At 42.6% G+C, this 13,931-nt stretch overlaps 1 protein-coding gene across 27 annotated transcripts in view; it reads right to left on the bottom strand.

The window, feature by feature from the left end:
- The window catches only part of MFN1 (mitofusin 1), a 47,836-nt gene extending 36,703 nt beyond the window's left edge, over positions 1–11,133 (bottom strand). For 10 of the 27 annotated variants that reach the window (XR_014077115.1, XR_014077120.1, XR_014077116.1 and 7 more), the window contains exons 1-4: positions 11,054–11,133; positions 5,525–5,640; positions 3,715–3,850; positions 2,234–2,396 (exon numbers count right to left, since the gene is read on the bottom strand). Coding sequence is in view for 12 of the 27 variants with exons in the window: in XM_081570991.1 (XP_081427117.1) it covers positions 2,234–2,396; positions 3,715–3,850; positions 5,525–5,636 (411 nt within the window). In the remaining 15 variants the exon portion in view is untranslated. Of the gene's footprint in view, positions 1–2,233; positions 2,397–2,639; positions 3,851–4,448; positions 4,518–5,524; positions 5,641–11,053 lie in introns of those variants that run through there. The other 17 variants (XR_014077127.1, XR_014077126.1, XR_014077129.1 and 14 more) reach the window with 3 other exon arrangements.
- Between the last annotated feature and the right edge of the window lie 2,798 nt (positions 11,134–13,931).

Below are 13,931 nucleotides of genomic sequence, written 5' to 3'. Positions count from 1 at the left end.
CACCAATTTAACTCTATACCAAAGTATTTCCACTGATTTTGGAAGTGTGTGAGTTGTGGAGTTTCTTTTCTTTTTTTCTAATTGTATTTCCTGACTCTTCTAAAATGAATTTACTGCTTACTAATGGGGGATGGGGGGGTAAAGGAATGTCACTAGGCAGTATTCACAGAAGCATGCTTTAAAGTTAATGACTATGACCACCCGCTGGGCTGGATGAAGCACAAGCTGGAATCAAGTTTGCCGGGAGAAATATCAATAACCTCAGATATGCAGATGACACCACCCTTATGGCAGAAAGCGAAAAACAACTAAAGAGCCTTGTGATAAAAGTGAAAGAGGAGGGTGAAAAAGTTGGCTTAAAACTCGACATTCAGAAAACTAAGATCATGGCCTCTGGTCCCATCACTTCATAGCAAATAGATGGGGAAACAGTGGAAACAGTGACAGACTTTATTTTTGGGGGCTCCAAAATCACTGCAGGTGGTGAAGGCAGCCATGAAATTAAAAGACGTTTGCTCCTTAGAAGAAAAGCTATGACCAATCTAGATAGCATATTAAAAAGCAGAGACATTACTTTGCCAACAAAGGTCTATCTAGTCAAAGTTATGGTTTTTCCAGTAGTCATGTATGGATGTGAGAGTTGGACTATAAAGAAAGCTGAGCGCCGAAGAATTGACACTTTTGAACTGTGGTGTCGGAGAAGTCTGTTGAGAGTCCCTTGGACTGCAAGGAGATCCAACCAGTCCATCCTAAAGGAAATCAGTCCTGGATAGTCTTTGGAAAGACTGATGTTAAAGCTGAAATTCCAATACTTTGGTCACCTAATGCGAAGAAATGACTCATTTGAAAAGACCCTGATGCTGGGAAAAACTGAAGGCAGGAGAAGGGTAGGACAGAGGATGAGATGGTTGGATGGCATCACCGACTCAATGGACATGAGTTTGAGTTAACACTGGGAGTTGGCGATGGACAGGGAAGCCTGGTGTGCTGCAGTCCATTGGGTCACAAAGAGTTGGACATGACTGAGCAACTGAACTGAACTGACTGATGCCTTCTCTTTCCGTTTAAGCTCCCTAAAATATTTCTATTTCTCAAGATGACTTCTGATATACATTCGTTTATTATCTTTCATGTACGTGTTAAATTAAACATACAATTAAATTCAAAGGGCTTAAGACCAAATTAATAATCAAGGAAAGGGCATCAGCACACATACTGCTATGATTCTTTTGCAATTTACAGCAAACTTTAAAAGGGAAGCATCTCTTATCAAATGGCCACAGTAGTCCTGATCAGGGATGAAGTGAATTTCCACAGCGACAGTGATAGGTAGTGGTTTCTTTGCTTGCTTTTATAAACTTTCTGATAGAATTACAAACTTGTAACTCTTTGTATGGCTTAAAAGTTTGAATATTTTCATAAATATCATCTCATTTATTGCTCGTTAAGTAAATACTGAAGGGTATTAGACCGACTGAGTTACCTGCTCTGATCAAATGGCAAACTAACAGGAAGATGCCTAGACCTATGAATTCACTCACAGTTTAGTCAAAACTAAAATGGCATGGATCTTCACATACTGAACTTCTGTATTTGTGGGAAAGCTCTTATGACTAAAGTGAATATAGTGAGAAACAGTGCCTTTTCCACTTGCTTTCATACCAAAGCAAAAACTTGCATACTAATTGTTTTTTCTTTTTGTTTGGCTGAAAAAACCTAGTGCCACTGAATTCCTTAAGAAATTTATACAAGGTACGGAACTACCACTGGCTTTTATCTGATCAAGTATAGCATTTAGACATGAATTAGCTTTCCAAATATTCCGAAGGCAAAAACAGTTTCTAAAGGCACAGCTGTGGGTCAAAAAACAGATTCCAGAGCCCAATTTTTTAAACAAAGTTTTCTTTAGAAAGACAAGATTTGTGATTAAACAGCAATGACACACTTCAATAATGCTCTTTTCACTGGGAACAGTACTTTAAAATATTTATAAACTTCTAATTCTAATTTATCTTCAAGTTAAGGACAGGTTTTATTCTTCCAAGAATTTAGCTCTGAAGCAAAAGTATTTTAGAAAATTCAAAATATTACTGATGGTTTTAAAAGCTATTAAGAGAAATAACTAATGGTTCTTCCATCTCTAGCAATGCAGACATCTTGTAAAAAGCTTTCTAAAAGAACAAGTTAAGGACATTATTTCAGGTGCATTATGCTATGAAAGGTCAAACAGTACCTTCACACTCTTTTTTTCATCTGACCCTTCTGTCATGAGATAAGCTTTATCTCCATCAGTTCCTTCAACACTCAGGAAACAATTGGTTGTATGGCCAATCCCACTAGGGAGGACTTTATCCCACAACATGGCATTGATAACAGAGCTCTTCCCACTGCTTGTCCTGAAGAATGAATACACAAAATCATGACAAAATCATGACAAAACATGATGATAAAAATTTTGTTCTTTCACTGGGTCAAAGGCCAACTTTTTTAGAATGTAAATTTTGTACAAAAATTTCACCCGATTCCATTTTTTATGAAGTTGACAACTTGGTTTACATAACTATTAGCAATGTATATTTCAGAAAAATAAAATGGAGGAAAACAAATCCTACATTTCCCATAAACCTATCCTTCCTTACCCTTTTTATCTTTCTTGCTTTTTGATTTCCATCACAAGGTGTGATCTAATATCCCGTCTTCTTAAATCTGGGCTGGACTTTCTTCACATGCAAAACTCATTCCTATTTCTTCTTCTCAAGTAGGACAACTGAGTCATCACTTCCCCAACAAGCCTCTTCCCTCCTACTCTGACTCCTACTCCACCCTAACCTGAGGTAGGGTCTCCTTCATGGACTTACTTCATGCTAGACTCTGTGTAAGGTCAAGTGGGTAAAGCAAATAACATAAAACAAAAGACAAACAGACACAGAGCTTGAAGAAAAGTTTTTCAAGGACATAAACAAGGTGGTTTAGTAGAGAATAACTGAAAAGGAATACCTTAGATAGCTTGGTCTGGAAAGGTTTCTATAGTAACATTTAGAATGAGACTTAAAGAATGCAAAGGAGTCAGACGCTGAACAAGGCACAGAGAATTCTACACGCATAGGCTACCACCAAGCGCTAAAGCCCTAAGGTGGGAAATAGCTTAGAGGGCCTACAAGGTTAGCTTAGTGAGTAAATAAATGCCTCTACTGGTACACAACACACGATATCTGAACAACCAAGTATGGCCCTTGTCATTTGTCTTTGCATCTCTAGCGCTTAACAGAGTGATTGGTACATAGTTAACAAATGGTCCCTAAGTTAATGTATAAGCTGTGGCAGAAATCACTCTTATCACTCCAGAAGTTTCTTTAAGGAATGGCATGTCTTATTCTCCCTCTGGGAATCATGGAGCTGAAAATCTTTTTGGAAGACACATCTGATAATCAATAGAAACTTAAAAGATATAAGTCACAAATTATACTTATCTGTTTTTCTATTCTTATAATTGGCTAAGAAGCCAATTCTTAGAAGTGAGCGCCCTTAAAAAAGAAATGACTTTCATAAAGCTTTATTTTATACCAGGAACTAAAATGAACAAATTCTTTTACATGCTAATTGCTTTAACATTTAATATGAGCAGAAGAAGGAATACCCTTGCTGAAACATCAGAAACAAAGCTGCAGATATGATCAAGCTGAAAACTATCCTTGATAAGAGTAGTAGAGTTACCTGCCAAAAAATGCCACTTTCATGTGTCTCCGAGACAGCACCTCACCAATGATGGAAAGCTTGTTTTTATACCTCTGTATTTCTATCAGATCATCCTCCGTAGCTACTTGGTCAAGTTCTGGATTCTTATATGTTGCTGTAAAATTAAAATGGTATTAGACAAAATAATATAGATGAATATTAAGGTAATTATAGGGCTTCCCTTGTAGCTCAGGCAGTAAAGAATCTGCCTGCAGTGTAGGAGACCTGGGTTTGATTCCTGGGTTAGAAAGATCCCTGGAGAAGGAAATGGCAACCCACTCCAGTAATTATAAAACAGAATACTTAAGATGTGCATACATTTTGGTCTTGTTCTATATTAACATGACATTTGAAAATAAAAATGGCATGGTATCTGAGTATTTGGTAAAAGGTGAATGCCTTGTTGCAAGGGTCATTAAGAATACTGCTCAGAATTACAAAATTATTAAAAATTAGAGGGGTCCAGTCAAAAGGGTATTTATTTATTTTTAAAATGTTTATTTATTTATTTGGCTGTGCCACGTCTTAGTTGCAGCATGTGGGATCCAGTTCCCTGACCAGGATTTGAATCCAGGTCTGCTGCATTGGAACAGAGTCTTAGCCACTGGACTACCAGGGAAGACCCAAAAGGGTATTTACTATTCATCTAATACAAAATACCCACTAAGACCAAAACACATTTCTGAACAGAGTAACTAGAAAATAATATCCACCAATTATAATTTCATTCTGACAAGAGCTTCAAATCTTGAACTGAGAAGAGAGATTCACATGCTAAGAGTGAGGTTTGAATAGGTAATGGTTGTTGTTCAGTCACTAAGCTCTGTCTGACTCTTTGTGACACCATGGGCCACAGCATGCCAGGCTTCCCTGTCCTTCACCATCTCCTAGAGTTTGCTCAAATTCATGTCCATTGAGTCGGTGATGCTATCTAACCATCTCATCCTCTGCCACCCTCTTCTCCTTTTGCCTTCAATCTTTCCCAGCATCAGGTGGCCAAAGTATTGAAGCTATTGAAGCTTCAGCTAACTCCACTGAGCTGGCTCTTTGCATCACGTGGCCAAAGTATTGGAGTTTCAGCTTCAGAATTAGTCCTTCCAATAACCATTCAGGGTTGATTTCCTTTAGGGCTGACTGGTTTGATCTCCTTGCTCTCCAAGGGACTCTCAAGAGTCTTTTCCAGCACCATAGTTCAAAAGCATCAATTCTTTGGTGCTCAGCCTTTATGGTCCAACTTTCACATCCATACTTGACTACTGGAAAAACCATAGCTTTGACTATATGGACCTTTGTTGGCGAAGTGATGTCTCTGCTTTTAATATAATGTCTAGGTTTGTCACAGCTTTCCTGTCTCACTTTTCACTAAAATAGATCTGAGATGTTGACTTAACTGTTGAATTGACAAGGAGATAAGTATAATTGCTAAATGTGGGCCACCTGACTTTTTAGTCTGGGCATTTACTAGCTGTGTGATCTTTGGTGAGCTGCTTACCTTTTCTGTGCCTTAGGTACTTTATCTTTAAAATGAGTGTGATTAAAATCTGCCTCAGTGTTGATCTGAGTATTAAATGAGCTATTATTAAGTGCTTAAACAGGACCTCACACATGCACTTCTTTCTTAGTTGCTATTAATATAATTCAATCTTCCTCCTTTGGTCAGCAGAAATGGGTGTTGTTATGGCATCTCATATAGCACAATGCTATATGTGTTCTGTATCCAAGGTTGAAAGAATAAAAGATCTTTATATATTTTCAAAAGTAATTATTTTAAAAACTTAGAGAAATTAACCTTCAACAAAATGTGATCCTTCAGTAACAAACTCCAGTAACTGGTCAAAGATTGCTGTAATTGTCTTCTTAGCCAGCACGAAGTGCTTCAGTGGAGAAGCAGTTTCTGCCATTATGCTGAAAATAAAAAGTTAGAAAAAGTATGAATTAATTAAAAAGTTAAAAGTTTCTGCCATTATGCTGAAAATAAAAAGTCAGAAAAGTACCAATTAAAGACACCTGAGTTAATGACACTTTTCACCAACACTGACTCCCCAATGAAACAAACTTCCAAAATACTTTAAATATTTATTTATTTGGCTCTGCTGGGTCTTAGTTATAGTTTGTGGGCTCTTCAGCTGCAGCATTCAAGCTCTTAATGGTGGCATGTGGGATCTAGTCCCCTGACCAGGGATCAAACTCAGGGCCCCTGCTTTGGGAGTGTGGAGTCTTAGCCATTGTACCACCAGGGAAGTCCCCCTAAATATTTTTATGTAGCTGTTTCTGGGAGAGACGTGATTTACTCAGACAATTAAAGACTACTTTTGGGCAATATTCCACTAAAATATGTGAAGTCTATTGCCCAAAATTTGATCGCAGTTTCTACTTTAGTTCCCTTGGCTGATGAAGAAAACTAGTCAAATTCTGAGTGCATGTGACTCTATTTTTTCCCCCCAAACTTTAAACAGTGGAAGTGAGAAATAGATTTAAGGGACAAGATCTGATAGACAGAGTGCCTGAAGAACTATGGACAGAGGTTCATGACATTGTACAGGAGACAGGGACCAAGACCATCCCCATGGAAAAGAAATGCAAAAAAGCAAAATGGCTGTCTGAGGAGGCCTTACAAATAGCTGTGAAAAGAAGAGAAGTGAAAAACAAAGGAGAAAAGGAAAGATATACCCATTTGAACGCAGAGTTCCAAAAAATAGCAAGGAGAGATAAGAAAGCCTTCCTCAGTGATCAGTGCAAAGAAATAGAGGAAAACAATAGAATGGGAAAGACTAGAGATCTCAAGAAAATTAGAGATACCAAGGGAACATTTCATGCAAAGATGGGCTCGGTAAGGGCAGAAATGGTATGGACCTAACAGAAGCAGAAGATATTAAGAGGTGGCAAAAATACACAGAAGAACTGTACAAAAAAGATCTTCACGACCCAGATAATCACGATGGTGTGATCAGTCACCTAGAGCCAGACATCCTGGAATGTGAAGTCAAGTGAGCCTTAGAAAGCATCACTACGAACAAAGCTACTGGAGGTGATGGAATTCCAGTTGAGCTATTTCAAATCCTGAAAGATGATGCTGTGAAAGTGCTGCACTCAATATGCCAGCAAATCTGGAAAACTCAGCTGTGGCCACAGGACTGGAAAAGGTCAGGTTTCATCCCAATCCCAAAGAAAGGCAGTACCAAAGAATGCTCAAACTACCGCACAATTGCACTCACCTCACACGCTAGTAAAGTAACGCTCAAAATTCTCCAAGTCAGGCTTCAGCAATATGTGAACCATGAACTTCCAGATGTTCAAGATGGTTTTAGAAAAGGCAGAAGAACCAGAGATCAAACTGCCAGCATCCACTGGATCATCAAAAAAGCATGAGTGTTCCAGAAAAACACCTATTTCTGCTTTATTGACTATGCCAAAGCCTTTGACTGTGTGGATCACAATTAACTGTGGAAAATTCTTCAAGAGATGGGAATACCAGACCACCTGATCTGTCTCTTGAGAAACCTGCATGCAGGCCAGGAAGCAACAGTTAGAACTGGACATGGAATAACAGACTGGTTGCAAATAGGAAAAGGAATACATCAAGGCTGTATATTGTCACCCTGCTTATTTAACTTATATGCAGAGTATATCATGAGAAACGCTGGGCTGGAAGAAGCACAAGCTGGAATCAAGATTGCCGGGAGAAATATCAATAACCTCAGATATGCAGATGACACCACCCTTATGGCAGAAAGTGAAGAACTAAAGAGCCTCTTGATGAAAGGGAAAGAGGAGAGTGAAAAAGTTGGCTTAAAGCTCAACATTCAGGAAACTCAGATCATGGCATCTGGTCCCATCACTTCATGTGAAATAGATGGGGAAACAGTGGCAACAGTGGCAGACTTTATTTGGGAGGGCTCCAAAATCACTACAGATGTTGACTGCAGCCATGTAATTAAAAGATGCTTACTCCTTGGAAGAAAAGTTATGACCAACCTAGATAGCATATTAAAAAGCAGAGACATTACTTTGCCGACAAAGGTCCATCTAGTGAAGGCTCTGGTTTTTCCAGTAGTCATGTATGGATGCGACAGTTGGACTGTGCAGAAAGCTGAGCGCCGAAGAATTGATGCTTCTGAACTGTGGTATTGGAGAAGACTCTTGAGAGTCCCTGTACTGCAAGGAGATCCAACCAGTCCATCCTAAAGGAGATCAGCCCTGGGTGTTCATTAGAAGGACTGATGTTGAGGCTGAAACTCCAATACTTTGGCCACCTCATGCGAAGAGTTGACTCATTGGAAAAGACCCTGATGCTGGGAAGGATTGGGGGCAGGAGGAGAAGGGGACGACAGAGGATGAGATGGCTGGATGGCATCACGGACTCGATGGACATGAGTTTGGGTAAACTCCAGGAGTTGGTGATGGACAGGGAGGCCTGGCGTGCTGCAATTCATGGGGTCACAAAGAGTCAGACACGACTGAGCGATTGAACTGAACTGAAACTTTAAACTTTGTATTTTGTACTGGGGTATAGTCAATTAACAATATTGTGGCAGTTTCAGGTGAACCTTGAAGGTACTCAGCCATACATAGGCATGCTAAGTCACTTCAGTTGTGTCTGACTCTTTGCGACCCCACGGACTATAGCCTGCAGACTACTCTGTCCATGGGATTCTCCAGGCAAAATACTGAAGTAGATCGCCATGCCCTCCTCCAGGGGATCTTTCCGACCCAGGGACTGAACCTGTGTCTCCTGCATTGGCAAGTGGGTTCTTTACCGCTAGCACCACCTGGGAAGCCATACATATACATGTATCCATTCTCCCCCAAACCCTCCTCCCACATCTAGGCTAGCACATAACATGAAGCAGAGTTCCATGTGCTATACAGTAGGTCCTAACTGATTATCCGTTTTATATATAGCAGTGTGTACATGACCTTCTCAAAGTCCTTAACTATCCCTTCCCCTGGCAACCATAAGTTTCTTTTCTAAGCCTATGAATCTTTTTCTGTTTTGTAAGTTTATTTGTATCATTTCTTTTCAGATTCCACATACAAGGGATGTCACAGGATATTTCTCCTTCTCTGACTCATTTCACTCAGTATGGCACTCTCTAGGTCCATCCATGTTGCTGCAAATGGTATTATATCATTCTTTTTAATGGATGAGTAATATTCCGTTGATGCTGGGAAGGTTTGGGGGCAGGAGGAGAAGGGGACGACAGAGGATGAGGTGGCTGGATGGCATCACTGACTCAATGGACATGCTGCTGCTGCTGCTGCTAAGTCGCGTCAATCGTGTCCGACTCTGTGCGACCCCATAGACGGCAGCCCACCAGGCTCCTCCGTCCCTGGGATTCTCCAGGCAAGAATACTGGAGTGGGTTGCCATTTCCTCCTCCAGTGCATGAAAGTGAAAAGTGAAAGTGAAGTCGCTCAGTCGTGTCCGACTCTTAGCGACCCCGTGGGCTGCACCCTACCAGGCTCCTCCGTCCATGGGGTTTCCCAGGCAAGAGTACTGGAGTGGGGTGCCATTGCCTTCTCCCAATGGACATGAGTTTGAGTAAACTCCAGGAGTTGGTGATGGACAGGGAGGCCTGGAGTGCTGTGATTCATGGCGTCACAAAGAGTCGGACACGACTGAGCGACTGAACTGAAATGAATATTCCATTGTAATATATGTACTGCATCTTTTTTATCCAGTCCTCTGTAGATAAACATTTAGGTTTCGCCCTATCTTGGCGATTGTGAACAGTGTTGCAATGAACACTGGGGTGCATGTATCCTTGTGGATGTTCTTTTGCAGATGTATGCCCAGGAGTGGGATTGCTGGATCATATGATAGCTCTCGGAGAAGGCAATGGCACCCCACTCCAGTACTCTTGCCTGGAAAATCCCATGGATGGAGGAGCCTGGTAGGCTACAGTCCACGGGGTCGCTAAGAGTCGGACGACTGAGCGACTTCACTTTCACTTTTCCCTTTCATGCACTGGAGAAGGAAATGGCAACCCACTCCAGTATTCTTGCCTGGAGAATCCCAGGGACGGCGGTGCCTGGTGGGCTGCTGTCTATGGGGTCGCACAGAGTCGGACACGACTGAAGCGACTTAGCAGCAGCATGATAGCTCTATTTTTAGTTTTTTAAGGAACCTCCATACTGTTCTCCATAGTGACTATATTGATTCCCATAATGACTATTTTATTCCCATAAGCAATATAGAAGGGTTCTTTTGTCTCCACACCCTCTCCAGCATTTGTTGTTTTTGGATTTTTTGATGACAGCCATTGTAACTGCTGTGAGGTGATATCTCATTGTAGTTTTGATTTACATTTCTCTAATAATTACTGAAGTTGAACATCTTTTCATGTACCTACTGGTCATCTGTATGTCCTCTTTAGAGAAATGTCTATTCAGGTCTTCCGCCAATTTTTTTGAATGGGTTATTTGTTTTCATGCTAGTAAGAATGCATGTGACTCTTAACTACATCAGGGAACCGGATGAGTGAGAGGAAGCCAAGTTCACCAACAATAAGTTACTGTCTCTCAACCTGGACCTCTAGGTGGGTAAAGGTGGATAGGGAGAGTGAGTAAATAAAACTTCAACATCATATTAACGTTTGATGCAATACTAACGTTTAGAAATTAGTTTTCGTCGCAACAAGTAAGGAGGCAAGCTTTAAAAACAGCAATACTAACGTTTATAAAGTAGTAGTTCTCATCGCAGCAAATAAGGAGACAAGCCTTATAAAGAGCATCAGCGTTTCCAGCCAAAGTAACAAGAACTTCAAGGAATATAAGTTAAGAAAAATAATTTTGGGTGGTAGCTTCTCATAAAAAGCACCCAACAAAACCGATCACACACCTGTCTAATCCTTGTGTGCATATGTGTAATATGGAGCAGAGCAGCCATAAAGAAGGCTGAGACTTCCAAGGGGTCAGGAAATGACTGACCGAAGGGTTGCGTGAGAAAGCTGGGTAAGAGTAACCACCCGGTTCAGCTGGTTGTGAACGCCTGCCTTGGAGAAAGGCCTTTCCCGTCCTCCACGCCAGGCGCGGGAGCCCCGCCTGCGGGGCTCGGGGCCAGACCACACCCCCGTCCCGCGAGCCCTGACCCGGGCCCGGCCGCCCGACTCCCTGGGCTCTGACCTCGCGGGCTCCGCGGGCCCGACCAGGGCGCCGGCCCCACTCGCAACCCCTCCAGCTCGTTCCTTTGCCACAGACCCGCGGCGGCGCCTCTTCACAGAGCGCCCCCCGCATGACTCCCCGCCCTCTATCCCTGGCAGGACGAAGGTCATCCGAGCAAAGTGAACCGATCCGCGGCCGAGACAGCGGGCACTCACCCGGTCTGGGCTCCGACTTGTCCCTCAGCAACAGCACCTCAGCCACCGCCCTCAAGCAGCCTCATTCTCCCAAAAGATGCAGGGAAACTAAGAAGGGGCGGGAGGAGAGGCGCGAGGGCGGTTACTTCCGGTCTCTTGCCCTCCCGGATTTTGTTTGGCTCCATGACCGGAAGTGCGTCTTCGCCGAACGTCATGTTTCTTAAGGGTAGAGGGCGAAGAGTTTTTGTTGGTAGGGAGTGGTGCTACAGAATGCTTTTCAGTTCCCCCAACTTGTGCTTCACCTCCCTCTGCCTTCAAAATTTCCAAAGCTCTGTCCAGCCTTAGCGTAGCTAGCTGCCGGTGGTTGGTGTAGTGAGGGAGAGCGAAAAGGAGGAGAGGTGCGATGAGGTTGGGTTGGGGTGCCAGACAAGGAATCCTGCTTGCTCGGCCAGCAGCAATAAAGGAAAACCTTTTGACTTATAGACTACCTTAGCTCGTGTGTCGAAGGCAAATGGCACCCCACTCCACTACTCTTGCCTGGAAAATCCCATGGACGGAGGAGACTGGTAGGCTATGGTCCATGGGGTCGCTAAGAGTCGGACACGACTGAGCGACTTCATTTTCACTTTCACTTTTCACTTTCATGCACTGGAGAAGGAAATGGCAACCCACTCCAGTGTTCTTGCCTGGAGAATCCCAGGGACGGGGGAGGCTGGTGGGATGCTGTCTATGGGGTCGCACAGAGTCGGACACGACTGAAGTGACTTAGCAGCAGCAGCAGCAGCAGCAGCTCGTGTTTGTGTGTGTGCGTGCGCCCGCGCTCTGCTACTCATGTCCAGCTCTTTGCGTGTCCAACTCTTTGCGACCCCATGGACTCTAGCGTTCCAGGCTCCTCTGTCCACAGAATTTTCCAGGCAAGAATACCTGAGGAGGTTGCCGTTTTTTACTCCAGTGGATCTTCCAGGTCCAGGGATCCAACCTGTCTCCCGCCTTTGCAAGCGGGTTATTTATCACGGAGCCAATCCTTGACTCAGTTCAGTTCAGTCGCTCAGTCGTGTCCGACTCTTTGCGACCGCATGGATTGCAGCACCACCGGCCTGCCTATCCATCAGCAACTCCCGAAGTTTACCCAAATGCATGTTCACTGAGTCAGTGATGCCATCCAGCCATCTCATCCTCTGTCGTCCCCTTCTCCTCCTGCCCTCAATCTTTCTCAGCATCAGGGTCTTTTCAAATGAGTCAGCTCTTCACATCAGGTGGCCAAAGTATTGAAGTTTCAGTTTCAACATCAGTCCTTCCAATGAACACCCAGACTGATTTCCTTTAGGATGGACTGGTTGGATCGCCTTACAGTCCAGGGACTCTCAAGAGTCTTCTCCAACACCACAGTTCAAAAGCATCAATTCTTCTTTGCTCAGCTTTCTTAATAGTCTAACTTTCACATCCATACATGACTACTGGAAAAACCTTAGCCTTCACTAGACGGACCTTTGTTGGCAAAGTAATGTCTCTGCTTTTTAATATGCTGTCTACGATGGTCATAACTTTCCTTCCAAGGAATAAGCATCTTTTAATTTCATGGCTGCAATCACCATCTGCAGTGATTTTGGAGACCCCAAAAATAAAGTCCGTCACTATTTCCATTGTTTCCCCATCTATTTGCCATGAAGTGATGGGACCAGATGCCATGATCTTAGTTTTCTGAGTGTTTAGCTTTAAGCCAACTTTTTCACTCTCCTCTTTCCCTTTCATCAAGAGGCTCTTTAGTTCTTCTTCACTTTCTGTCATAAGGGTGGTGTCATCTGCATATCTGAGGTTATTGATATTTCTCCCGGCAATCTTGATTCCAGCTTGTGCTTCTTCCAGCCCAGCATTTCTCACGATGTACTCTGCATATAGGTTAAATAAGCAGGGTGACAATATACAGCCTTGACGTACTCCTTTTCCTATTTAGAACCAGTCTGTTGTTCCATATCCAGTTCTAACTGTTGCTTCCTGACCTGCGTACAGATTTCTCAAGAGGCATGTCAGGTGGTCTGGTATTCCCATCTCTTGAAGAATTTTCCACAGTTTGTTGTTATCCACACAGTCAAAGGCTTTGGCATAGTCAATAAAGCAGAAATAGATGTTTTTCTGAAATTGTCTTGCTTTTTTGATGATCCAGCAGATGTTGGCAATTTGATCTCTGGTTCCTCTGCCTTTTCTAAATCCAGCTTGAACATGTGGAAGTTCACGGTTCACCTATTGCTGAAGCCTGGCCTGGAGAATTTTGAGCATTACTTGAGATGAGTGCAATTGTGTGGTAGTTTGAGAATTCTTTGGCATTGCCTTTCTTTGAGATTGGAATGAAAACTGACCTTTTCCAACCCGTGACTAGTGCTTCTCAAACTTTGTACTCAGGAATTTTGTACTTGAGGATCTTATTAAACTGAAGTTTCTGATTCAGTGGGTCTGAGTGTGCATTTCTAACATCCCTGGAGTGTTGCTGCTCCTAGTCTCCATATGGCTCAAAGGAAAGTCCTGGGACTTTCTAGAGTTGGCAAGTGACACAGTTTTGCAAGTGCAGCCACTTCATCCTTCTGAGCCCCAGGTACTTCATCCACAAATGCGGAATACTAATACCTACTTTATGGTAGGAGCTAGTATCTAGTTATTCAACCAAACACTAACCCTAGGTATTTCTAGGAGATTATTTGTGGTTAACATCTATAATCAGTTGACTATGTAAAAGATGGAGAAGCTCAAATCAGTCAGCAAAAACAAGACCAGGAGTTGACTGTGGCTCAGGTCATGAACTCCTTATTGCCAAATTCAGACTTAAATTGAAGAAAGTATAGGGAAAACCACTAGACCATTCATAGACCTTTCAGCTATGACCTAAATCAAATCCCTTACAATC

Source organism: Giraffa tippelskirchi, chromosome 2 (genome assembly GCF_054371585.1).
Source record: "Giraffa tippelskirchi isolate mGirTip1 chromosome 2, T2T-mGirTip1v1.2.pri, whole genome shotgun sequence".
Taxonomy (NCBI): domain Eukaryota; kingdom Metazoa; phylum Chordata; class Mammalia; order Artiodactyla; family Giraffidae; genus Giraffa; species Giraffa tippelskirchi.
The sequence above is the reverse complement of the archived record's forward strand: the minus strand, read 5'-3'. Positions and strand labels throughout refer to the sequence as shown.